Source organism: Salvelinus alpinus, chromosome 2 (assembly GCF_045679555.1).
Source record: "Salvelinus alpinus chromosome 2, SLU_Salpinus.1, whole genome shotgun sequence".
NCBI lineage: Eukaryota > Metazoa > Chordata > Actinopteri > Salmoniformes > Salmonidae > Salvelinus > Salvelinus alpinus.
The window spans coordinates 7,138,764-7,166,263 of record NC_092087.1 but is presented as its reverse complement, the minus strand read 5'-3'; the positions used below and the strand labels follow the sequence as shown (position 1 = coordinate 7,166,263).

The window sequence follows — 27,500 nt, the reverse complement described above, 5'->3', positions numbered from 1 at the left end:
CTGAATCAAGAGGCCAAACTAACTGGTTAGACTGTGATTACTGAATCAAGAGGCCAAACTAACTGGTTAGACTGTGATTACTGAATCACGAGGCCAAACTAACTGGTTAGACTGTGATTACTGAATCAAGAGGCCAAACTGACTGTCTAGACTGACTGTCTGTGATTACTGAATCAAGAGGCCAAACTAGCTGGCACCCCCTTTCTCTCTCTCTCTCTCTCTCTCTCACCCCCTGTCGCTCTCTCGCTCTCTCGCTCTCTCACCCCCTTTCTCTGTCTCTCTCTCTCGCTCTCTCGCTCTCTCTCACCCCCTTTCTCTCTCTCTCTCTCTCACCCCCTGGCTCTCTCTCTCTCGCTCTCGCTCACCCCCTTTCTCTCTCACTCTCTCACCCCCCCCCCCCTCTCTCTCTCTCTCTCTCTCTCTCTCTCTCTCTCTCTCTCTCTCTCTCTCTCTCTCTCTCTCTCTCCCTCTCTCTCTATATATCTCTCTCTCTCTCTCTGCCCCTCTCTCTCTGCCTCTCTCTCTCTGCCTCTTTCTCTCTCTCTCTCTCTCATCCCCTCTCTCTCTCTGTCTGTTTCCCTCTCGTCTTCCTCTCTGTCTCAGCAGTAGCGTGGTGTTGAGTGTTAGTTAATAGGTGTGATTTTCTCTTTTCTTTTCCCAGGGGATCTTCCCAACCAGCTACGTCCACTTGAAGAAGGCCATGGTAACCAACAGAGGGTAAGAACCCCTACATCAATTATAACAAACTGTTTTCTCTGATGAGAGGAGAAATGGAAGAGGGATTGTGGCGAGGGGAGGGGAGAGGAGAGGAGAGAGGGATGGAGGAGAGAGGAGAGGAGAAAGGGATGGAGGGGAGAGGAGGGGAGAGAGAGAGGGATGGAGGAGAGAGGAGGGGAGAGGAGAGAGGGATGAGGACAGGATGGGAGAGGAGAGAGGGATGGAGGAGAGAGGTGGGGAGAGGAGAGAGGTAGGGAGTGGAGAAGAGGGATGGAGGAGAGAGGAGGGGAGAGGAGTGAGAGATGAGGAGAGAAAGGGATGAGGAGAAAAGAGGGATGGAGGGAAGAGGCGAGATGCTGTGAAGAACAGGCATATTATTCATTCATCTCTGCCTCCCTTATTACTCATCTTTTCCCCACACCTCTCATCCCTCCCTCCTCCTCTCATCCCTCTCTCCTCTTCTCCTCTTTCTCTCTCTCTCTCTCTCTCTCTCTCTCTCTCTCTCTCTCTCTCTCTCTCTCTTCCTTTCCTCCCTCTCCTCTCCTCTCCGCCCTCTCTCCTCATCTCCTCCCTCTCTCATCTCTCTCTCCTCCTCCCCTCTCTCTCCTCCTTTCCTCCCTCTCTCCTCATCTCCTCTCCTCCTCTCCTCCCTCTCTCCTCCTCTCATCCCTCTCTCCTCCCTCTCTCCTCCTCTCATCCCTCTCTCCTCCTCTCATCCCTCCTCTCATCCCTCTCTCCTCATCTCATCCCTCTCTCCTCCCCCTCCTCTCATCCCTCCCTCCACCTCTCATCCCTCCCTCATCCTCTCATCCCTCTCTCCTCCTCTCCTCCCTCCCTCTCTCATCTCTTCTCATCTCTCTCTCCTCCTCCCCTCTCTCTCCTCCTTTCCTCCCTCTCTCCTCATCTCCTCTCCTCCTCTCCTCCATCTCTCCTCCTCTCATCCCTCTCTCCTCCTCTCATCCCTCTCCTCCTCTCATCCCTCCTCTCATCCCTCTCTCCTCATCTCATCCCTCTCTCCTCCCCCTCCTCTCATCCCTCCCTCCACCTCTCATCCCTCCCTCATCCGCTCATCCCTCTCTCCTCCTCTCCTCCCTCTCTCATCTCTCTCTCCTCCTCTCCTCTCTCTCCTCCTTTCATCCCTCTCTCCTCCTCTCCTCTCCTCCTTTCCTCCCTCTCTCCTCCTCTCATCCCTCTCTCCTCCCTCTCTCCTCCTCTCATCCTTCTCTCTTCCTCTCATCCCTCTCTCCTCCCTCTCCCCTCCTCTCATCCCTCTCCCCTCCTCTCATCCTTCTCCCCTCCTCTCCTCTCATCTCATCCCTCTCTCCTTCTCTCCTCTCTCCTCTCATCCCTCTCTCCTCCTCTCATACCTCCCTCCTCCCTCTGCTATCTTGCTGGCCCTGTGCTCTACTCTGTCTGTCTGCAGATGTTCTTACTTTGTGCTACATCTACATGTACAGTGTCTAGTTAACAGTTATCTAGCATGGTGGTACAGGGAATCTACAGCTGTCCACATAATAATTCACATTTGCTATTGCTGCAGGATTATTTTCCTTCTGTGAGAAGCAGGGTCAAATTAAGATGTGCATCTGTAACAATGACCATAAGAGTTGTCGGAGATAAATCGAGAGCCCGGCTAGACAAGATACAATATATTTACTTACTAGCTCTAGGGCCAGGCTAGACAAGATACAATATATTTACTTACTAGCTCTAGGGCCAGGCTAGACAAGATACAATATATTTACTTACTAGCTCTAGGGCCAGGCTAGACAAGATACAATATATTTGCTTACTCTATCTAGGGCCAGGCTAGACAAGATACAATGTATTTACTTACTAGCTCTAGGGCCAGGCTAGACAAGATACAATATATTTACTTACTCTATCTAGAGCCAGGCTAGACAAGATACAATATATTTACTTACTAGATCTAGAGCCAGGCTAGACAAGATACAATATATTTACTTACTCTATCTAGAGCCAGGCTAGACAAGATACAATATATTTACTTACTAGATCTACAGCCAGGCTAGACAAGATACAATATATGTACTTACTAGCTCTAGGGCCAGGCTAGACAAGATACAATATATTTACTTACTAGCTCTAGGGCCAGGCTAGACAAGATACAATATATTTTCTTACTCTATCTAGGGCCAGGCTAGACAAGATACAATGTATTTACTTACTAGCTCTAGGGCCAGGCTAGACAAGATACAATATATTTACTTACTCTATCTAGAGCCAGGCTAGACAAGATACAATATATTTACTTACTAGATCTAGAGCCAGGCTAGACAAGATACAATATATTTACTTACTCTATCTAGAGCCAGGCTAGACAAGATACAATATATTTACTTACTAGATCTACAGCCAGGCTAGACAAGATACAATATATTTACTTACTAGCTCTAGGGCCAGGCTAGACAAGATACAATATATTTACTTACTAGCTCTAGGGCCAGGCTAGACAAGATACAATATATTTTCTTACTCTATCTAGGGCCAGGCTAGACAAGATACAATGTATTTACTTACTAGCTCTAGGGCCAGGCTAGACAAGATACAATATATTTACTTACTCTATCTAGAGCCAGGCTAGACAAGATACAATATATTTACTTACTAGATCTAGAGCCAGGCTAGACAAGATACAATATATTTACTTACTCTATCTAGAGCCAGGCTAGACAAGATACAATATATTTACTTACTAGATCTAGAGCCAGGCTAGACAAGATACAATATATTTACTTACTCTATCTAGAGCCAGGCTAGACAAGATACAATATATTTACTTACTAGATCTACAGCCAGGCTAGACAAGATACAATATATTTACTTACTCTATCTAGGGCCAGGCTAGACAAGATACAATATATTTACTTACTCTATCTAGAGCCAGGCTAGACAAGATACAATATATTTACTTACTAGATCTACAGCCAGGCTAGACAAGATACAATATATTTACTTACTAGATCTACAGCCAGGCTAGACAAGATACAATATATTTACTTACTAGCTCTAGGGCCAGGCTAGACAAGATACAATATATTTACTTACTAGCTCTAGGGCCAGGCTAGACAAGATACAATATATTTACTTACTAGCTCTAGGGCCAGGCTAGACAAGATACAATATATTTACTTACTAGCTCTAGGGCCAGGCTAGACAAGATACAATATATTTTCTTACTCTATCTAGGGCCAGGCTAGACAAGATACAATGTATTTACTTACTAGCTCTAGGGCCAGGCTAGACAAGATACAATATATTTACTTACTCTATCTAGAGCCAGGCTAGACAATATACAATATATTTACTTACTAGATCTAGAGCCAGGCTAGACAAGATACAATATATTTACTTACTCTATCTAGAGCCAGGCTAGACAAGATACAATATATTTACTTACTAGATCTACAGCCAGGCTAGACAAGATACAATATATTTACTTACTAGCTCTAGGGCCAGGCTAGACAAGATACAATATATTTACTTACTAGCTCTAGGGCCAGGCTAGACAAGATACAATATATTTTCTTACTCTATCTAGGGCCAGGCTAGACAAGATACAATGTATTTACTTACTAGCTCTAGGGCCAGGCTAGACAAGATACAATATATTTACTTACTCTATCTAGAGCCAGGCTAGACAAGATACAATATATTTACTTACTAGATCTAGAGCCAGGCTAGACAAGATACAATATATTTACTTACTCTATCTAGAGCCAGGCTAGACAAGATACAATATATTTACTTACTAGATCTACAGCCAGGCTAGACAAGATACAATATATTTACTTACTAGCTCTAGGGCCAGGCTAGACAAGATACAATATATTTACTTACTAGCTCTAGGGCCAGGCTAGACAAGATACAATATATTTTCTTACTCTATCTAGGGCCAGGCTAGACAAGATACAATGTATTTACTTACTAGCTCTAGGGCCAGGCTAGACAAGATACAATATATTTACTTACTCTATCTAGAGCCAGGCTAGACAAGATACAATATATTTACTTACTAGATCTAGAGCCAGGCTAGACAAGATACAATATATTTACTTACTCTATCTAGAGCCAGGCTAGACAAGATACAATATATTTACTTACTAGATCTACAGCCAGGCTAGACAAGATACAATATATTTACTTACTAGCTCTAGGGCCAGGCTAGACAAGATACAATATATTTACTTACTAGCTCTAGGGCCAGGCTAGACAAGATACAATATATTTTCTTACTCTATCTAGGGCCAGGCTAGACAAGATACAATGTATTTACTTACTAGCTCTAGGGCCAGGCTAGACAAGATACAATATATTTACTTACTCTATCTAGAGCCAGGCTAGACAAGATACAATATATTTACTTACTAGATCTAGAGCCAGGCTAGACAAGATACAATATATTTACTTACTCTATCTAGAGCCAGGCTAGACAAGATACAATATATTTACTTACTAGATCTAGAGCCAGGCTAGACAAGATACAATATATTTACTTACTCTATCTAGAGCCAGGCTAGACAAGATACAATATATTTACTTACTAGATCTACAGCCAGGCTAGACAAGATACAATATATTTACTTACTCTATCTAGGGCCAGGCTAGACAAGATACAATATATTTACTTACTCTATCTAGAGCCAGGCTAGACAAGATACAATATATTTACTTACTAGATCTACAGCCAGGCTAGACAAGATACAATATATTTACTTACTCTATCTAGAGCCAGGCTAGACAAGATACAATATATTTATTTACTATATCTAGGGCCAGGCTAGACAAGATACAATATATTTACTTACTCTATCTAGAGCCAGGCTAGACAAGATACAATATATTTACTTACTAGATCTACAGCCAGGCTAGACAAGATACAATATATTTACTTACTAGCTCTAGGGCCAGGCTAGACAAGATACAATATATTTACTTACTAGCTCTAGGGCCAGGCTAGACAAGATACAATATATTTACTTACTAGCTCTAGGGCCAGGCTAGACAAGATACAATATATTTACTTACTCTATCTAGAGCCAGGCTAGACAAGATACAATATATTTACTTACTAGATCTAGAGCCAGGCTAGACAAGATACAATATATTTACTTACTCTATCTAGAGCCAGGCTAGACAAGATACAATATATTTACTTACTAGATCTACAGCCAGGCTAGACAAGATACAATATATTTACTTACTAGCTCTAGGGCCAGGCTAGACAAGATACAATATATTTACTTACTAGATCTAGAGCCAGGCTAGACAAGATACAATATATTTACTTACTCTATCTAGAGCCAGGCTAGACAAGATACAATATATTTACTTACTAGATCTACAGCCAGGCTAGACAAGATACAATATATTTACTTACTCTATCTAGGGCCAGGCTAGACAAGATACAATATATTTACTTACTCTATCTAGAGCCAGGCTAGACAAGATACAATATATTTACTTACTAGATCTACAGCCAGGCTAGACAAGATACAATATATTTACTTACTCTATCTAGAGCCAGGCTAGACAAGATACAATATATTTATTTACTATATCTAGGGCCAGGCTAGACAAGATACAATATATTTACTTACTCTATCTAGAGCCAGGCTAGACAAGATACAATATATTTACTTACTAGATCTACAGCCAGGCTAGACAAGATACAATATATTTACTTACTAGCTCTAGGGCCAGGCTAGACAAGATACAATATATTTACTTACTAGCTCTAGGGCCAGGCTAGACAAGATACAATATATTTACTTACTAGCTCTAGGGCCAGGCTAGACAAGATACAATATATTTACTTACTCTATCTAGAGCCAGGCTAGACAAGATACAATATATTTACTTACTAGATCTAGAGCCAGGCTAGACAAGATACAATATATTTACTTACTCTATCTAGAGCCAGGCTAGACAAGATACAATATATTTACTTACTAGATCTACAGCCAGGCTAGACAAGATACAATATATTTACTTACTAGCTCTAGGGCCAGGCTAGACAAGATACAATATATTTACTTACTAGCTCTAGGGCCAGGCTAGACAAGATACAATATATTTTCTTACTCTATCTAGGGCCAGGCTAGACAAGATACAATGTATTTACTTACTAGCTCTAGGGCCAGGCTAGACAAGATACAATATATTTACTTACTCTATCTAGAGCCAGGCTAGACAAGATACAATATATTTACTTACTAGATCTAGAGCCAGGCTAGACAAGATACAATATATTTACTTACTCTATCTAGAGCCAGGCTAGACAAGATACAATATATTTACTTACTAGATCTACAGCCAGGCTAGACAAGATACAATATATTTACTTACTAGCTCTAGGGCCAGGCTAGACAAGATACAATATATTTACTTACTAGCTCTAGGGCCAGGCTAGACAAGATACAATATATTTTCTTACTCTATCTAGGGCCAGGCTAGACAAGATACAATGTATTTACTTACTAGCTCTAGGGCCAGGCTAGACAAGATACAATATATTTACTTACTCTATCTAGAGCCAGGCTAGACAAGATACAATATATTTACTTACTAGATCTAGAGCCAGGCTAGACAAGATACAATATATTTACTTACTCTATCTAGAGCCAGGCTAGACAAGATACAATATATTTACTTACTAGATCTACAGCCAGGCTAGACAAGATACAATATATTTACTTACTAGCTCTAGGGCCAGGCTAGACAAGATACAATATATTTACTTACTAGCTCTAGGGCCAGGCTAGACAAGATACAATATATTTTCTTACTCTATCTAGGGCCAGGCTAGACAAGATACAATGTATTTACTTACTAGCTCTAGGGCCAGGCTAGACAAGATACAATATATTTACTTACTCTATCTAGAGCCAGGCTAGACAAGATACAATATATTTACTTACTAGATCTAGAGCCAGGCTAGACAAGATACAATATATTTACTTACTCTATCTAGAGCCAGGCTAGACAAGATACAATATATTTACTTACTAGATCTAGAGCCAGGCTAGACAAGATACAATATATTTACTTACTCTATCTAGAGCCAGGCTAGACAAGATACAATATATTTACTTACTAGATCTACAGCCAGGCTAGACAAGATACAATATATTTACTTACTCTATCTAGGGCCAGGCTAGACAAGATACAATATATTTACTTACTCTATCTAGAGCCAGGCTAGACAAGATACAATATATTTACTTACTAGATCTACAGCCAGGCTAGACAAGATACAATATATTTACTTACTCTATCTAGAGCCAGGCTAGACAAGATACAATATATTTATTTACTATATCTAGGGCCAGGCTAGACAAGATACAATATATTTACTTACTCTATCTAGAGCCAGGCTAGACAAGATACAATATATTTACTTACTAGATCTACAGCCAGGCTAGACAAGATACAATATATTTACTTACTAGCTCTAGGGCCAGGCTAGACAAGATACAATATATTTACTTACTAGCTCTAGGGCCAGGCTAGACAAGATACAATATATTTACTTACTAGCTCTAGGGCCAGGCTAGACAAGATACAATATATTTACTTACTAGCTCTAGGGCCAGGCTAGACAAGATACAATATATTTTCTTACTCTATCTAGAGCCAGGCTAGACAAGATACAATATATTTACTTACTAGATCTAGAGCCAGGCTAGACAAGATACAATATATTTACTTACTCTATCTAGAGCCAGGCTAGACAAGATACAATATATTTACTTACTAGATCTAGAGCCAGGCTAGACAAGATACAATATATTTACTTACTCTATCTAGAGCCAGGCTAGACAAGATACAATATATTTACTTACTAGATCTACAGCCAGGCTAGACAAGATACAATATATTTACTTACTCTATCTAGGGCCAGGCTAGACAAGATACAATATATTTACTTACTCTATCTAGAGCCAGGCTAGACAAGATACAATATATTTACTTACTAGATCTACAGCCAGGCTAGACAAGATACAATATATTTACTTACTCTATCTAGAGCCAGGCTAGACAAGATACAATATATTTATTTACTATATCTAGGGCCAGGCTAGACAAGATACAATATATTTACTTACTCTATCTAGAGCCAGGCTAGACAAGATACAATATATTTACTTACTAGATCTACAGCCAGGCTAGACAAGATACAATATATTTACTTACTAGCTCTAGGGCCAGGCTAGACAAGATACAATATATTTACTTACTAGCTCTAGGGCCAGGCTAGACAAGATACAATATATTTACTTACTAGCTCTAGGGCCAGGCTAGACAAGATACAATATATTTTCTTACTCTATCTAGGGCCAGGCTAGACAAGATACAATGTATTTACTTACTAGCTCTAGGGCCAGGCTAGACAAGATACAATATATTTACTTACTCTATCTAGAGCCAGGCTAGACAAGATACAATATATTTACTTACTAGATCTAGAGCCAGGCTAGACAAGATACAATATATTTACTTACTCTATCTAGAGCCAGGCTAGACAAGATACAATATATTTACTTACTAGATCTACAGCCAGGCTAGACAAGATACAATATATTTACTTACTAGCTCTAGGGCCAGGCTAGACAAGATACAATATATTTACTTACTAGCTCTAGGGCCAGGCTAGACAAGATACAATATATTTTCTTACTCTATCTAGGGCCAGGCTAGACAAGATACAATGTATTTACTTACTAGCTCTAGGGCCAGGCTAGACAAGATACAATATATTTACTTACTCTATCTAGAGCCAGGCTAGACAAGATACAATATATTTACTTACTAGATCTAGAGCCAGGCTAGACAAGATACAATATATTTACTTACTCTATCTAGAGCCAGGCTAGACAAGATACAATATATTTACTTACTAGATCTACAGCCAGGCTAGACAAGATACAATATATTTACTTACTAGCTCTAGGGCCAGGCTAGACAAGATACAATATATTTACTTACTAGCTCTAGGGCCAGGCTAGACAAGATACAATATATTTTCTTACTCTATCTAGGGCCAGGCTAGACAAGATACAATGTATTTACTTACTAGCTCTAGGGCCAGGCTAGACAAGATACAATATATTTACTTACTCTATCTAGAGCCAGGCTAGACAAGATACAATATATTTACTTACTAGATCTAGAGCCAGGCTAGACAAGATACAATATATTTACTTACTCTATCTAGAGCCAGGCTAGACAAGATACAATATATTTACTTACTAGATCTAGAGCCAGGCTAGACAAGATACAATATATTTACTTACTCTATCTAGAGCCAGGCTAGACAAGATACAATATATTTACTTACTAGATCTACAGCCAGGCTAGACAAGATACAATATATTTACTTACTCTATCTAGGGCCAGGCTAGACAAGATACAATATATTTACTTACTCTATCTAGAGCCAGGCTAGACAAGATACAATATATTTACTTACTATATCTAGAGCCAGGCTAGACAAGATACAATATATTTACTTACTCTATCTAGAGCCAGGCTAGACAAGATACAATATATTTACTTACTCTATCTAGAGCCAGGCTAGACAAGATACAATATATTTACTTACTAGATCTACAGCCAGGCTAGACAAGATACAATATATTTTCTTACTCTATCTAGGGCCAGGCTAGACAAGATACAATATATTTACTTACTAGATCTACAGCCAGGCTAGACAAGATACAATATATTTACTTACTAGATCTACAGCCAGGCTAGACAAGATACAATATATTTACTTACTATATCTAGAGCCAGGCTAGACAAGATACAATATATTTACTTACTCTATCTAGAGCCAGGCTAGACAAGATACAATATTTTTATTTACTCTATCTAGGGCCAGGCTAGACAAGATACAATATATTTTCTTACTCTATCTAGAGCCAGGCTAGACAAGATACAATATATTTACTTACTAGATCTAGAGCCAGGCTAGACAAGATACAATATATTTACTTACTAGATCTACAGCCAGGCTAGACAAGATACAATATATTTATTTACTATATCTAGAGCCAGGCTAGACAAGATACAATATATTTACTTACTATATCTAGAGCCAGGCTAGACAAGATACAATATATTTACTTACTAGATCTAGAGCCAGGCTAGACAAGATACAATATATTTATTTACTAGATCTAGAGCCAGGCTAGACAAGATACAATATATTTATTTACTATATCTAGAGCCAGGCTAGACAAGATACAATATATTTACTTACTAGATCTACAGCCAGGCTAGACAAGATACAATATATTTACTTACTCTATAAAGGGCCAGGCTAGACAAGATACAATATATTTTCTTACTCTGTCTAGGGCCAGGCTAGACAAGATACAATATATTTACTTACTCTATCTAGGGCCAGGCTAGACAAGATACAATATATTTACTTACTATATCTAGGGCCAGGCTAGACAAGATACAATATATTTTCTTACTCTATCTAGGGCCAGGCTAGACAATATACAATATATTTACTTACTAGATCTACAGCCAGGCTAGACAAGATACAATATATTTACTTACTCTATAAAGGGCCAGGCTAGACAAGATACAATATATTTTCTTACTCTGTCTAGGGCCAGGCTAGACAAGATACAATATATTTACTTACTCTATCTAGGGCCAGGCTAGACAAGATACAATATATTTACTTACTATATCTAGGGCCAGGCTAGACAAGATACAATATATTTTCTTACTCTATCTAGGGCCAGGCTAGACAATATACAATATATTTACTTACTAGATCTACAGCCAGGCTAGACAAGATACAATATATTTACTTACTAGATCTACAGCCAGGCTAGACAAGATACAATATATTTACTTACTATATCTAGAGCCAGGCTAGACAAGATACAATATATTTTCTTACTCTATCTAGGGCCAGGCTAGACAAGATACAATATATTTACTTACTAGATCTACAGCCAGGCTAGACAAGATACAATATATTTACTTACTAGATCTACAGCCAGGCTAGACAAGATACAATATATTTACTTACTATATCTAGAGCCAGGCTAGACAAGATACAATATATTTACTTACTCTATCTAGAGCCAGGCTAGACAAGATACAATATATTTATTTACTCTATCTAGGGCCAGGCTAGACAAGATACAATATATTTTCTTACTCTATCTAGAGCCAGGCTAGACAAGATACAATATATTTACTTACTAGATCTAGAGCCAGGCTAGACAAGATACAATATATTTACTTACTAGATCTACAGCCAGGCTAGACAAGATACAATATATTTATTTACTATATCTAGAGCCAGGCTAGACAAGATACAATATATTTACTTACTATATCTATAGCCAGGCTAGACAAGATACAATATATTTACTTACTAGATCTAGAGCCAGGCTAGACAAGATACAATATATTTATTTACTAGATCTAGAGCCAGGCTAGACAAGATACAATATATTTATTTACTATATCTAGAGCCAGGCTAGACAAGATACAATATATTTACTTACTCTATAAAGGGCCAGGCTAGACAAGATACAATATATTTTCTTACTCTATCTAGGGCCAGGCTAGACAAGATACAATATATTTACTTACTAGCTCTAGGGCCAGGCTAGACAAGATACAATATATTTACTTACTCTATCTAGGGCCAGGCTAGACAAGATACAATATATTTTCTTACTCTATCTAGGGCCAGGCTAGACAAGATACAATATATTTACTAACTATATCTACAGCCAGGCTAGACAAGATACAATATATTTACTTACTCTATAAAGGGCCAGGCTAGACAAGATACAATATATTTTCTTACTCTATCTAGGGCCAGGCTAGACAAGATACAATATATTTTCTTACTCTATCTAGAGCCAGGCTAGACAAGATACAATATATTTTCTTACTCTATCTGTAACCAGGCTAGACAAGATACAATATATTTTCTTGCTACTGGTGGTTATATTTTATTCGTAGAGTCCCTGCGATTCTTTCTTTGTCTCAGCCCTCCAGTGAAAAGTATTTAAACAACTTTTGTCTCGAAATCTGATTTTCTATTGAGATCAGCAAAAGACTGTTTTGGAAATTGAATTCTTAAATACGATATGCCAGCCCCTTTTCCAATACGATACGCCAGCCCCTTTTCCAATACGATACGCCAGCCCCTTTTCCAATACGATACGCCAGCCCCTTTTCCAATACGATACGCCAGCCCCTTTTCCAATACGATACGCCAGCCCCTTTTCCAATACGATACGCCAGCCCCTTTTCCAATACGATACGCCAGCCCCTTTTCCAATACGATACGCCAGCCCCTTTTCCAATACGATACGCCAGCCCCTTTTCCAATACGATACGCCAGCCCCTTTTCCAATACGATACGCCAGCCCCTTTTCCAATACGATACGCCAGCCCCTTTTCCAATACGATACGCCAGCCCCTTTTCCAATACGATACGCCAGCCCCTTTTCCAATACGATACGCCAGCCCCTTTTCCAATACGATACGCCAGCCCCTTTTCCAATACGATACGCCAGCCCCTTTTCCAATACGATTCCAAGTCCAAGAATACAAAACTCAAAATGCTTATTTTCTTTTTTTCATATCCCCTTAGGAGAGGTACTTGGAAATTGTAAAGGATTGTAAATCCAATTAATTTGTCTCTCTGTGAATTTAATTAATACCGTTATGCAAATTAAGACATCTGTTACGTCTATTAATATGAACTAAAATAAACGCTTTTAAAACATTATGTAAATGTAATTGTAATAGATATTTTTTCCAAGTGTTGGCCGTCTACTTGTAATTAAAATAATGAGGGCTACATTTTTTAGTTGTGGGTCAACTGTAATCCTTAAAGATACGGGGAAACTCAGCACTAATATTCTAACAATATTCTGTGTTTTATGGGTAACGTAACAAATACATTTTACGAATTTGAGTTTGGAGAAAGGCAGGGATAGATAGAGAGGGAAGAGAGGGAAGAGAGAAGAGGAGGCAGGGATGGAGGGGGAGAGTAGAGGTAGAGAGAATGGGAGGGAGAGGGAGGCAGGGCAGGATAGGGTGGGAAAGAGAGGGAGATATAGAAGTATACTGTATCTACCTCTTCTCCTCCTCTGTCTCTCTTCCTCTTCTCCTCCTATGTCTCTCTTCCTCTTCTCCTCCTCTGTCTCTCCTCCTCTTCTCCTCCTCTGTCTCTCTTCCTCTTCTCCTCCTCTGTCTCTCTTCCTCTTCTCCTCCTCTGTCTCTCCTCCTCTTCCTCTTCTCCTCCTCTGTCTCTCTTCCTCTTCTCCTCCTCTGTCTCTCTTCCTCTTTTCCTCCTCTGTCTCTCTTCCTCTTCTCCTCCTCTGTCTCTCTTCCTCTACCTCTCTTCCTCTTTTCCTCCTCTGTCTCTCTTCCTCTTCTCCTCCACTGTCTCTCGTCCTCTTCCTCTTCTCGTCCACTGTCTCTCTTCCTCTTCCTCTTCTCCTCCACTGTCTCTCTTCCTCTACCTCTTCTCCTCCTCTGTCTTTCTTCCTCTGTCTCTTCTCCTCTGTCTCTCTTCCTCTGTCTCTCTTCCTCTGTCTCTCTTCCTCTTCTCCTCCACTGTCTCTCTTCCTCTTCCTCTCTTCCTCTGTCTCTCTTCCTCTGTCTCTCCTCCTCTGTCTCTCTTCCTCTACCTCTTCTCCTCCTCTGTCTCTCTTCCTCTGTCTCTCCTCCACTGTCTCTCTTCCTCTACCTCTTCTCCTCCTCTGTCTCTCTACCTCTTCTCCTCCTCTGTCTCTCTTCCTCTGTCTCTCTTCCTCTGTCTCTCTTCCTCTGTCTCTCTTCCTCTACCTCTTCTCCTCCTCTGTCTCTCTTCCTCTGTCTCTCTTCCTCTGTCTCTCTTCCTCTTCTCTTTCTCTGTCTCTCTTCCTCTGTCTCTCTTCCTCTGTCTCTCTTCCTCTTCTCCTCCACTGTCTCTCTACCTCTTCTCCTCCTCTGTCTCTCTTCCTCTACCTCTTCTCCTCCTCTGTCTCTCTTCCTCTGTCTCTCCTCCTCTGTCTCTCTTCCTCTGTCTCTCCTCCACTGTCTCTCTTCCTCTACCTCTTCTCCTCCTCTATCTCTCATCCACTGTCTCTTCCTCTTCTCCTCCACTGTCTCTCTGATTCCAGAAGTTAGTTCAATTTTCTGTAATGTACTTGATGGATCGGTACAGTACTTAATATGTCACTCACACAGTGATCTATATGTATTGTATCATCTACTCAATCAGTGATCTATATGTATTGTATCATCTACTCAATCAGTGATCTATATGTATTGTATCATCGACTCAGTCAGTGATCTGTATGTGTTGTATGTGAATGTGCATTGGTCTAATAGATATCATATAAGGCCTAGATTAGATTTGAGATGAGAACATGGCCCTGATGATTGATATGTGATACAATGGGTTCAGTATGACCCACAGCTATTCTATAGAGATCCAGTAGGAAATTATATCTGTTTTCAGTTCAGAAAAACGATCTGCATTTTATTGAGTCTGTTTGTGGTGTCAGATAGGTGGAGGTTGCATTTTTGGGACTATTTAGTTTCGCTGGGCCACACTTGCTCAAGCAAGGATCGCTAAAGTGTTTGAAAGAAAACAAATACTAACTGAACCCAGATTTGATTTACTTGAATGGTGGATAAAGTGACATATATCATTTTGGTTATGTTTTCGTTTTTTAAACAACCAATTTACCGACCTCAGTTCAATTATTTGAATGTGTTTTTTCTGTGTGCGCAATGCACAGTTTCTCTAGAGATAAATTATTATTACTTTATTTTTTTATTATTATTATATATATATATATAATTTTTTTTTTTTTTTCTAGGGGTGGATCAGCTTAATATTGCGGAAAGAATGTTGCTTCCAATGTAATTGTCTGCATCATTTCCAATCCCCCATATTTTTTGGGGTAAATATATATATCCATACACGCATGCATACATATACACATATATACATACACATACCTATATAGACATACATACTTTTTTAAAGAATATACCTTTATTATTATTCCCCGCAACCCTACCACCGCTCCCCCAATTGGAGTAAACTAATAAACACTTCTGCTTTTACCTTCAATTTATACATCTTATACCTATTTTACAGACACAGTCTACTTTATAATAGTTCTCTCTTGTTTGTTCTTAGTCCTTCCTCTATTTCTGTTGTCCATCCAATTTTATTTCCACTTGTAACTGTGCTATTTCACAAAAGCTCCGCACCTATACACATTTCACAGATCCCGTATGCCCTACATTGTTTATCTTGTTATTAGTCCCACCCTTCAGTTCCACTCAACCCTTCCCATCTATCTTCCAACATCATCCATTTCGGATTTTTATTTGCCATATATTTTTCAACTGTGCTGTGATGCTTCACAAAAGATTTGAACCTTCCTATTCTCATAGCTTCTACAGATTGTAAATTAAAAATAAACATTTTTGCTAAAATAATTATTATATTATTGATTGATTGACTATGGCTTTTCAAATCCCCCAGTATTGCTATCTGTAACGTTAGTTCTAGGCAAATGTTGCAATTCTTCAGCCATTCCTGGACCTGTGACCAAAAACGAGCTACATATGGACAATACCAAAATAAATGATCTAATGACTCTGCCTCCTCACAACAGAATCTGCAGAGCTGGGAAGATTGTATACCCCATATATATAACATTCTATTGGTTGCAAGAATTTTGTACAGTAATTTAAATTGAAAAATGTGAAGTTTTGAATCCGGCGTTGTTTTGCGTATCAATTCATAAACCATGTGCCATGGAATGGGTACATCGAAAATCTCTTCCCAACTATTTTGCAATTTATATGGCACAGCTGTCAGTTTTTTGGTCCTTAAATGAAATTGGTATATGTTTTTATTTATCACACTTTTCTTTAACCATTTATGTTCTTTAATACAGGGCCGACATACAAGTTCCTTACTTTTTTCCCCTTCTACTTGCCTCTTCCATTTTTGTGGTAATGCTGCAATTAATTGGTTGTAATTTTGGGTAGAGCAGACATTTCCATATGTCTGTGTTAGCTGCATGTGTGACATAACTCCACCAGTCCTATTTATGATATCATTCACAAAAATTATACCTTTTTTAAACATTTCTTCGATAAATACAGTTTTTTTATCAATTACTATATTTGAATTTAACCACAATATTTGTTGTACTATTTGTTCCGTCCTTTCAGGTGGATTAAACTGAAATTGCAACCAACTTTCTAAGGCTTGTTTAAAAAATAAGGATATTTTGGAGATTATTTCCTTTTCAAACAACCGAAAGTGAGCAGGTGTAATCTGAATAAAGGGAAAAAGGCCCTTCTTGAACATAGGATGAGACATTCGTACCAATTTACTAGAGAACCAGTTTGGATTTAAGTATAACTTTTGTATGACTGATGCCTTTAGTGAGAGGTCTAATGCTTTAATATTTAATCATTTCTGCCCTCCGAATTCATATTCGTTATATAAATAGGCCCTTTTAATTTTATCTGGCTTGCCGTTCCAAATAAAATTGAATATTTTTTGTTCATATAATTTAAAAAGCAGGTCACTAGGTGTAGGCAAAACCATAAGCAAATAGGTAAACTGTGATATGACTAAAGAGTTAATCAGGGTGATTTTTCCACAAATAGACAGGTATTTTCCTTTCCATGGTAGCAAGATCTTATCTATTTTTGCTAACTTTCTATAAAAATTTATTGGAGTGAGATCATTTCTTTCTTTTGGGATTTTTATACAGAGTATGTCCACATCTCCGTCAGACCATTTAATTGGTAAACTACATGGCAATATAAAATGTGTATTTTTTAGTGATCCAATACGTAATATGGTACATTTATCATAATTTGGTTTTAATCCAGAGAGGATAGCAAAGGTATCTAGATCCTCTATGAGGCCGTGGAGAGACTCTAGTTGTGGTTTTAAAAGAAAACATGAATCATCAGCGTACAATGACACCTTAGTTTTTAAGCCACGGATTTCTAATCCATTAATATTAATGTTTGATCTAATTTTAACAGCTAACATTTCGATGGCAATAATAAATAGATATGCCGATAGTGGACAACCTTGTTTTACTCCTCTAGATAGTTTAAAATTTTCTGAGATGTAGCCATTATTTACTATTTTACACCTAGGGTTACTATACATAATTTTAACCCATTTTATAAGAGATTCCCCAAAATTGAAATATTCTAGGCATTTATATATAAACTCCAGTCGTACTTTATCAAAAGCCTTTTCAAAATCAGCTATGAAAACCAGACCTGGTGTCCCCGATATTTCATAGTGTTCTATTGTTTCCAGTACTTGCCTTATATTATCTCCAATGTATCGTCCATGTAAAAAACCTGTCTGATTAGGATGAATAATATCTGACAAAACTTTTTTTATTCTATGCGCCAAGCATTTTGCTAGGATTTTTGCATCACAACACTGAAGTGTAAGAGGTCTCCAATTTTTTTATTGGACTGGATCTTTATATATACCACTTGGGTCCTGTTTCAGTAATAACGATATCAGACCTTCTTGTTGCGTGTCTGATAATCTACCATTTATATAGGAGTGGTTAAAACAAGCTAATAATGGTCCTTTGAGTATATCAAAAAAAGTTTTGTATACTTCCACTGGTATGCCATCCAGCCCTGGAGTTTTCCCATCCTTAAAGGCCCCAATTGCATCAAGCAGTTCCTCCTCTGTAATTTGGCCTTCACATGAGTCTTTCTGTACAGATGTTAATTTTACATTATTAATAGGAAAAAAATCCATACAATTAGTTTCAGTTAGTGGAGATGGAGGAGCCTGAAACGAAAACATATTCTTAAAGTACTTTACTTCCTCTTTCAAAATATAATTTGGTGAATCATGCGTGACTCCATCATTTGTAACAAGTTTTAATAAATTTTTTTTGGTAGCATTTCTATATTGAAGATTGAAAAAGAATTTGGTGCATTTTTCCCCATATTCCATCCAGTTCGCTTTATTTTTTATAATATATTACACTGGATCTTTCTTGAATAAGTTCCTCCATTTCTTTTTGTTTTTCCTCTAACTTATTCTGTGCCTCTATGGTACAGTTTTTATTGCTATCTAACTGTACTGTTAGTCCTTCAATTTCCTTTGTTAATATGGACTCTTTTGATCTAAATTCCCTTTGTTTTATAGATGAGTACTGAATTGCATGGCCTCTAAAGGCACACTTAAAAGTGTCCCATACAATAAGGGGATCTGCTGTACCTATGTTATGTCTGAAAAAGTCAGTTATAAAATCTTCTGTCCTAGTTCTAAACAATTTATCATCTACTAGGCTTTGATTAAATTTCCAATATCCTCGCCCACGTGGAAATTCTGTAAGAGAAATATATATGCCAATTATGTGATGATCCGACCGCATTCTGTCCCCTATCAACACTTTTTAAACTTTTGGTGCCAGAGAGAATGGTATAAGAAAGTAGTCAAGACGACTAGCTTGATTCAGCCTCCGCCATGTATATCTCACTAAATCAGGGTATTTAAGTCTCCATATATCCACTAATTCCAATATATCCACGACATTCATGATTTCCTTAAGTGCCTGAGGGTGATAGTTTGTAGTGTGATTTCCTTTCCGGTCTATAGAGGTATTTAAGACCGTATTAAAATCTCCCACTATAATAATAGAGTCTAGTGTTGCTTGTAGAGTTGATAAATTCTTATATATATTTTCAAAGAAGCTTGGATCATCATTATTCGGACCGTATAGGTTAACAAGCCATATTTGTTTATTGTCCAATAACATATTTAAAATAATCCATCTACCTTGAGGATCTGGGGCCTGTTGCACAAAACTAGGATAAGGGATTAAGCCAGGATATCTTGGTGATCCTGGCTCAATTGATCCGTAATCCGGTTGCACTAAAGATGGATAGGGGGCAGGAGGATATGTTATGGTATAAATTACCATGGAGATTTATTCTGTGGAGCTAGCCTGCTCCAGACCAGGCTAAATTCCAGGATCTATTTAATCTCATCCCTAATGTCAGTCAGCAGTCACCACAAATGGAAACCAATAGTTATTTCACTGCTCACTATACATTGTTATCACATATAACTAGACCCACTGTTATTATTTAAACGTTTGTGATCATTAATTTCAATGATTTGGGATAAAAAATGATTTTTAGATGATGTTGCTATCATTAGATAATTTACAGTTTCCCATAGACTATAAGGCTATATATAAAATGATAGAATATTAGGGCCACAGAGGGGAAAAAAACACAAGTCATAATATTGTAACCAGTTGTTTTAAAGGAGGACAGTTGTTAAAATGACAGATGTGGGGCATTTCGTGAAATTGTACTTCAGTATGGTTTCATAAACAAAGACATGCTGATGTGCCAGAATATTAAGTATCACATTGTCATAAGTATCAAAACTGTAAAAACAATATGTAGCTTTTCTGCAGAAAGAACCAGCCTCATAAATTTATGACTTTATCCTTTTTCTTCAGTGTGGCCCTAGTACTCTGTCATATAAACAAATACACATTCCATATGAATATAAAAACACAATGTGTAACATTATGTTCCTTTATTGAATAAGGACAAAACAAAGCAGGTAAACCATCAGCTCCTTTCGAAACTGAAGTCACAGTGACTCTACAAGATGGAAAGCACAGAATCCAAGCATATTATACAAAATGATACATACACATTCAAAGGTCTGTATATAACACACCCTGCATGTCTGCACACTAAAATAAATGCAGGACAAATCCATACACATCAACTGAACAGACAAATGAATGGATGCAGTAGCCTCCCTGCAGCCTTGTATTACACACAGTATACCGCACAAACATCATAAGAGGCCAAATTCGTCAAAAAACGAACCCAAAAAAACCCAAATTCCTCTGCCACCGCAGGACATATTTAACCAAAATTGAAAGCACACATACTAACTAAAATAATTCAACACATATTGGTCCCTCAGCAGCCGACCACTGTCGTCATCAGGGAAGATTGCCGGATTGTCCCAGTCCATGGCTGGTGGCACTCTGGGGGCCCTCTCCTTCCTCAGGCAGGCCACATTGTGGAGGACAGCACAAGCCACAGTAATATCACATGCCCTAACAGGGCTGACCCTTAATTTGTGAAGGCAGTGAAAGCGTGCCTTCAGGAGGCCAAAGGTCATTTTAACTCTGGCCCTGGTCCTGGCATGGGCATGGTTGTAGGCCTGCTGTGCTTCCTGGGGGTCTGTGAAAGGTGTCAGGAGAAAAGGCTGGCAGCCATACCCCCTGTCTCCCAGCAACACACCAGAGAATTCACCTGTCAACACAAAATCTCATCATTACTACCTCATAAACACAGTGATATTCTTGACACAGCCATGATGGTTATAAATAGGGGTTGTGTGGCTTACCTTGTGATAGGCACTGATAGATTTCAGAGGCCCGAAAGATTCTGGAGTCATGGACTGAGCCAGGCCATTTTGCCACAACATTGCTGATCACACAGTCAGCATTGCAGACCATCTGAAATCATAAGATGAGGAATATTACACCAATCAATGCACATCACTGGCAATGCAGAGTGTTCGTCAATGTACAATATCAAAAAGTTATGTTCACCTGAACATTAATGCTGTGAAAGGATTTCCTATTCACAAAATCGGCCTCATGGGCACCTGAGGGGGCTTTTATCCTTATGTGTGTGCAGTCCACTGCACCAATGACATTGGGGAAACCTGTCACACAAAGTAATGAGTATCCTACTATGTGTTAACAGTTGTCCTGTAATTTGTAGATCCTCTTACCTGCAATCCTATAGAACTCCTCTTTGATGTCACAGAGTCTTCTGTGGCCAGGGAAGGAGATGAAGACATCTGCTAATGCTTTGATAGCCAGACACACACTCCTTATTGTGCGGCAAATTGTGGCCTTGTTCAGCTGTTCTGCATCCCCCACTGAGTACAGGAAGGCTCCACTAGCAAAAAAGCGCAAGGCCACACAAACCATTTGCTCCACACTCAGTGCATGGCTCCGTGCAGTGCGGTGCTTAATCCTGGGACCCAGTAGTCTGCATAGATACCTGATGCCATCTGCAGAAAACCTGTATCTTTCATATAGATGGTCATCAGGGAAGGCCAGTGGGTCCAACCGGTCCCTGAAGACCCTTTCTCGCCTGAAGGCTCTCCTCAGCACAAGTGCTTCTTCATCCACCACATCTCGCACGAATGGGCATGCCATTGTCAGAGCAGAAAGGAACACACAATTTTGGGCCTTCATATAGGCTAGTGGCCACACCTGGTGCTGGGGGGGTGGGCAAAAGAGGGCGATGCCTTATAACGATGACTTGGTTGTACTGATTGCTGGGAAAATAAAAAAAACCTTAGAAAGATGCCACCGTCCTGTGTGCTCACAATAAGAGCTCATATGTCATGGCTCACTTGACTTTACGAGAATATACCTAATTTTTATTTTGAGCTGTGTCATCTTCTTGGAGCTGGGGGAGGAAAGAAAAATAATGATTAATACATTTGTGTTACAGTTAGCATACAGTGTACATTGAAGGCATATCTCACCTCCCTCTCAAGTTTTTTTATTTCAAGGTCCAGTTTCCTAATTGTCCTCTTTTTTATTTCGGACTCCAGTGCAAGATTTTCCATCTTTTTCTTCTTGTACTGAATGTCTATGTCTGCCAGTTCTATTTGGCGCCGGAGGTGGTTGCCATACAACTTTCTGATAGCTTGTGAGCTCTGTGAACACAATACAATTAGCGCAGCTGGAATTTGGCAGGATGTGGTGTCCTTTTATTAATACGCACTATGTTGCCAGGCAGGTTTTCCCACTGTATAGCATCTGGGTCCTGTAAAAGAAATTAGATTTTTTGATTTTGATGAGGACTCCTCACCATTGTAGAGTAAATAGTACTTTCACAGTCTTAACATGATACCTCATGCCTTCTGGAATCCAGAGAGATGGTCTCCTCCTCATCATCGTCTCCATCATGTGCTGTTGCTGCTGCACTGGGGCCTTCACCCTATCACATTTAATCGGATTCATATTGAAGCTAGTAGACAAGACATGCCAGGCCTACAGTATGCCTTTGATGGAGTACTCACTGGATCAGCATCGTCTGGTGCTTGTGCTGGTGGCTCTAACAGGAACACAGTGCTGCCAGACACTGCAAGGCAATAGGTAAACCAAAGTCAGACAGTCCAAATTGATTCAATATGAATGTGGTTGTATCCCATGTAGAGATGGAAGGACATACCTTGAATGAAGCGGGTGGCATCTTGGGAGGAACCTATGCTCGTCTCTTTCCCCCCAGGGATCCCCTCTAAGACGGGCCTGCCTTTATTTAGCTCCAAGGCCATGTCCTCTGCTGGGGTAAGGTCAGCCTTTGGTGACCCACCACCCGTGCCTTGTCTGTGGGTATTCTTTTTCACTGCTAAAACAGTACAGACAATGTGTGAGCAGGCACCTTCTGGGTACAATATATGCTTGTGCTTTGTTAAATATTAGTCAGGGACCATACCATTCTGCAGAATGTTCTTGTATTTGATTTTGACCTGCTGCCATGTCCGTTTTGGCCCGTTCATGTTTAATCTACACACACACACACACACACACACACACACACACACACACACATTTAATGGAGTCACACTGCAAAAAATTACTTGGTATTTTTGTCTTGTTTTCAGTAAAAATATCAAAAAATTTATCATAGCTTTATACAGTGTGATGGAGTTACTTTACACAATTTCACTCATATCTGCAGTGCATTTCAATTAAAAATTTAACCGTTTCATAATTACAGTACAACTGCATTTTTGGAGATGTGAATTAAATATTTGAATTGTAATTGTGATGTTTCAGCGGAGCGGTGAGTGTGTAATTGTGCACTACTTACGCATTCAGGCGGTCTGCAATACTTTGCCACGCTTTTTCTCTTTGCTTTATCACTGTGGCGGTGTTGCCTTTCTTCTTAATTATATCTTTTACCTCCTCGTATGCCTCCATGAGGATTTGTGCTTCCGACGGGGAAAAGTACGCGGCTCTAGTTGCCATGGTAAATCAGTTAATCTGTGATCTGTGGCGGGGTCTATTTGAGTGAGCCGTGAGCGCGCACCTATCCAGGATTGGTTTCACCTGGCTTAATGAATCCGTGTCTGCTCATCCTGGCTTGGTCTTTGTGCAACCAATTAAGCCTGGACGCACATGTTTTGGCTTCATTGAGCTCAGCTGAGTCATTTATCCCGGATGTCTTAATTCTACTTTTGTGCAACAGGCCCCTGTTTGGACAATTTGCACATTTGGATCAAAATTATTGTTAATTAAAACCATCACCCCTTTTGAATTTCTTTGCCCATGGGAGAAATATATTTTGCCCCCCCAGTTCTTTTTCCACAAAACTTCATCTAAAACTGTTGAATGGGTTTCCTGTAAACAATAGATATTATAATCCTTCTCTTTTAGCCAGGTAAATACTGATCGTCTTTTCTTATTATCTGCTAAGCCATTACAATTGTAACTGGCTATACTTATTTCACCACTTACCATAATGAGACACACCTTTCATTCTTTTAATCAGAATATATTTTTGTAAACGTACTATTAAAAAGTAACATAATGATTGAGTGTCTATATAGTTGTACCATGATATTTGCATTTCTACTAAGTAAACCTCCAATTGGTCCCTACTATTCCACCCGCTAAAAGGCCTCATCTCGAGATGGCTTGTCATCCCAATGCCCGGCAGACCACCCTCGACCCCCTGTATCCCATAGCCCTGAACCGACTGGGATCCATTCTTTGAAAAGAGCATACAGTGCCATTTACCGAATTGAAGTAGATCAATTGCCATATGCATTTCCATTGCCCTCACCTCGATTTGTATTATATATATCTGTGGATCATCCTCTATTGTCCCTAACATCTTTTACTTCTTCCTTCGCAACAGTTGTGGGATACACACATACACCCACACACACTCAGCCCTTACCCCCACACAACCATAAGCTCACTTTCTCAACAATTGCACCATCCCAGAGCCCAACTCAAGATGGGTCATGATTTACAAATGCACTTGCAGTTGCAGCTGCATGAGAAGGCCTGCAAGACCGCACAAAAAATGAGCAAAAATTGAGAGATTTATTTACCATTGTCACATCCTAGATAATGGAGGTCAAATGTACACCTTATTCCTGAAACACCCACAATACGGCCACCCGTCATGACCATGTCCCCACGCATCTCCATGCAGTCCGACTTTGATTTTGTGCCGCCAGGGCCACAATTATCTCTAGAGATAAATTAGATCAAGCCCGAACTGTGTGAAATATTAGGGAATTGAAGTTTCCACCAGGCCAATATTCTCCATAGTTTGATGCAGAAAATGTGGTAATTAACTACAATGACCATAATCCATTGCGCGCCTACTTGTCCAGTCTGCGTGGTGCAGACATGGAGACGGAGAGAAGAGACAGAATAAGGCGCGATGGAGAGGGATAGAGAGCAGCTGTTGCTTCGTGAGGTTTCTCTACCTGAAAATACATGATCTATGTGATTGACAGTTGGTCATAAATGTAGCAGTCATAAAAGTAGGCCTTATTTACTTTGAAGAACTACAAAAATAGTGATGTTGTCAGACAGCAGCTCTATAGAGATGAGATGACGACTTTGAATGAAATAATTAAAGTCATCAAATAAAACGAATGTAAAATACACAACTGAAATATTTTAGTAAAGTGATGTGAATAAATGATGGTTAATAAGTAATAAGAAGTAATGGACAGTCAACTACCATCATGGGGTTTGTATTGTGTTATTCTGTGTTGTTACAGCATTCAACCCACATAATGCATAGTACATTTTATGTCTAAAATAACATTTTTGCCATTGGGGTGATGAGAGTAGCTGTGGGGTTTCTCATGACCACTGTGGGGTTTCTCATGACCACTGTGGGGTTTCTCATGACCACTGTCTAATATTGTACAGAATACCCCACTACGGTGATTTGAGAAGAGTAATATTGGACCTCATTTACAAAAACAAAGTGATTAACCAGTCATAACTAGCCAATGGCAATGCAGATTACACAGTAAGCAACCAATCGATTAAACACAGGATATGACATCATGGAACACCCAGCTTCTTCGCATCTAGAAACTGTTTAAAAACACAAATTAACAAACTTAGTTTTGCCCATCCATCCTTTAAAAAAATAATAATAATGTCCCTCTTAGATTCACTTTTCTCGATATCTGACTTAAGACAGCTAATCAGCCGTACCAGTGATTGTCTGTGAAATGAGCTTTGCGCCTACACCTCGTGTTGATTATTCAGGATTCAGGATTCAGACGACTTTACACGCACAGCTGCAACCTGGCAACCCCACTACACCCCCTGTCAGCCACCCTGATAGCCCTCCTGACAACCCCCCCCCCCCCACACCCATTGAGGACATACACAAGACACAGATTGTTCTCCTTATGGACTCAAATGGTAAATATATACAAGAAAATAAACTAAACTCTGGCGTCCAAAGACCCAGCGTGCCCTAGACCTTCTGTCTGAGGACCAACTAGGGTCACCCAGCCACATGATTATACACACAGGCACAAACCACCTGAGAACACAGCAGGAAAGGGTGGCCACAGCACTGAAGGGAGTGATTGAAAAAGCTTCTTCTACTTTCCCCAACGCACAAGTGGTTATCTCCACCCTGCTACCACAAAAATACTTCCACCCTGCTACCATACAGCGGGTAAACACAAGTATTTCCCGTGACTGTGCCTCAAAACCAAATGTTTTCCTGGCCCACCACTCCACCCTGGACTTGAACAGCCTCTATGACCAGGTCCACCTATACAAGGCAGCAGTGCCCACCTTCGCCCGGACCCTAAAGAACATCGCTCTCAAACGCTCCTGTACACCTCACACAGGAGCAGCAGATCAATAGACACCCCGCCCAGACCAGCGAGACACCCTCCCAGACCTGCGGGACCCCCCCTGAACCTACACATAGAGGACCCGCGCTGAGAGGACCTACATCCAGACCACAAAACCACCAGCCACATACACACCCCCACCCCAACCAATCAACCCCCCCCCCCCCAAGTCAATCATGTCCATACCCCATTTAGGCCCCCTCAGATCAGACCTATGCCTCTCCTGCCCACCCCATGCCCCCCACTCCCACAAAGAGGGCCTCAACATGGAAGTCACACACACGCCCAGGTCGTGAGCGGGCAAACAGGCCCAACCCCCACTCTTACACTAGCCCAAGTCAATGGCATGTACCAGATGCTCAGCAGGCTCTGCTCACACTTACTGACCTGAGGCCAAACCACACGACCAACAACAATAGACACTCTATGGAACACAAAGCCTTCACTATATCATCCTGGAATATCCAAGGCCTGAGGTCATCTGTCTTTGGCCTAAAGAGCAGGAACCTGGACTTCATCAAACAAATCAGAAATACAGACATTGTTATCCTACAAGAAACATGGTATAGAGGAGACGGACCCACTGGTTGCCCTCTAGGTTACAGAGAGCTGGTAGTCCCATCCACCAACACTACCAGGTGTGAAACAGAGAAGAGACTCAGGGGGTATGCTAATTTGATATACAGCAGACCTAACTCACTCCGTTAAATTAATCAAAACAGGAACATTTTACATTTGGCTAGAAATTCAAAAGGAAATGATCTCAACAGAG

At 39.7% G+C, this 27,500-nt stretch overlaps 2 protein-coding genes across 4 annotated transcripts in view; one reads left to right on the top strand and one right to left on the bottom strand.

The window, feature by feature from the left end:
* Positions 1-27,500, top strand: part of LOC139553244 (dedicator of cytokinesis protein 3-like) — a 373,967-nt gene that overhangs the window by 133,428 nt on the left and 213,039 nt on the right. Inside the window, exon 5 of the mRNA XM_071365370.1 lies at positions 662-717. Within this exon, the coding sequence (XP_071221471.1) occupies positions 662-717 (56 nt within the window). The remainder of the gene's footprint in view (positions 1-661; positions 718-27,500) is intronic.
* Positions 20,325-24,077, bottom strand: LOC139553232 (putative nuclease HARBI1). Of its 3 annotated transcripts, none has more exons than XR_011670622.1 (8): positions 23,311-24,077; positions 23,047-23,223; positions 22,895-22,956; positions 22,726-22,812; positions 22,355-22,638; positions 21,587-22,275; positions 21,194-21,517; positions 20,325-21,099 (listed from the first exon to the last, which is right to left on the bottom strand). XR_011670622.1 is itself a non-coding variant. In XM_071365351.1 (8 exons), the coding sequence occupies exons 6-8, from the start codon at positions 21,653-21,655 to the stop codon at positions 20,729-20,731; spliced, it is 552 nt and encodes a 183-aa protein (XP_071221452.1). In that variant the 5' UTR covers positions 21,656-22,275; positions 22,355-22,638; positions 22,726-22,812; positions 22,895-22,956; positions 23,047-23,223; positions 23,311-24,077; the 3' UTR covers positions 20,325-20,728. The 3 variants fall into 3 exon arrangements, 1 of the variants encoding a protein (XP_071221452.1); XR_011670619.1 differs by having other exon boundaries at positions 21,194-22,141; positions 22,240-22,275; XM_071365351.1 differs by having other exon boundaries at positions 21,194-21,305.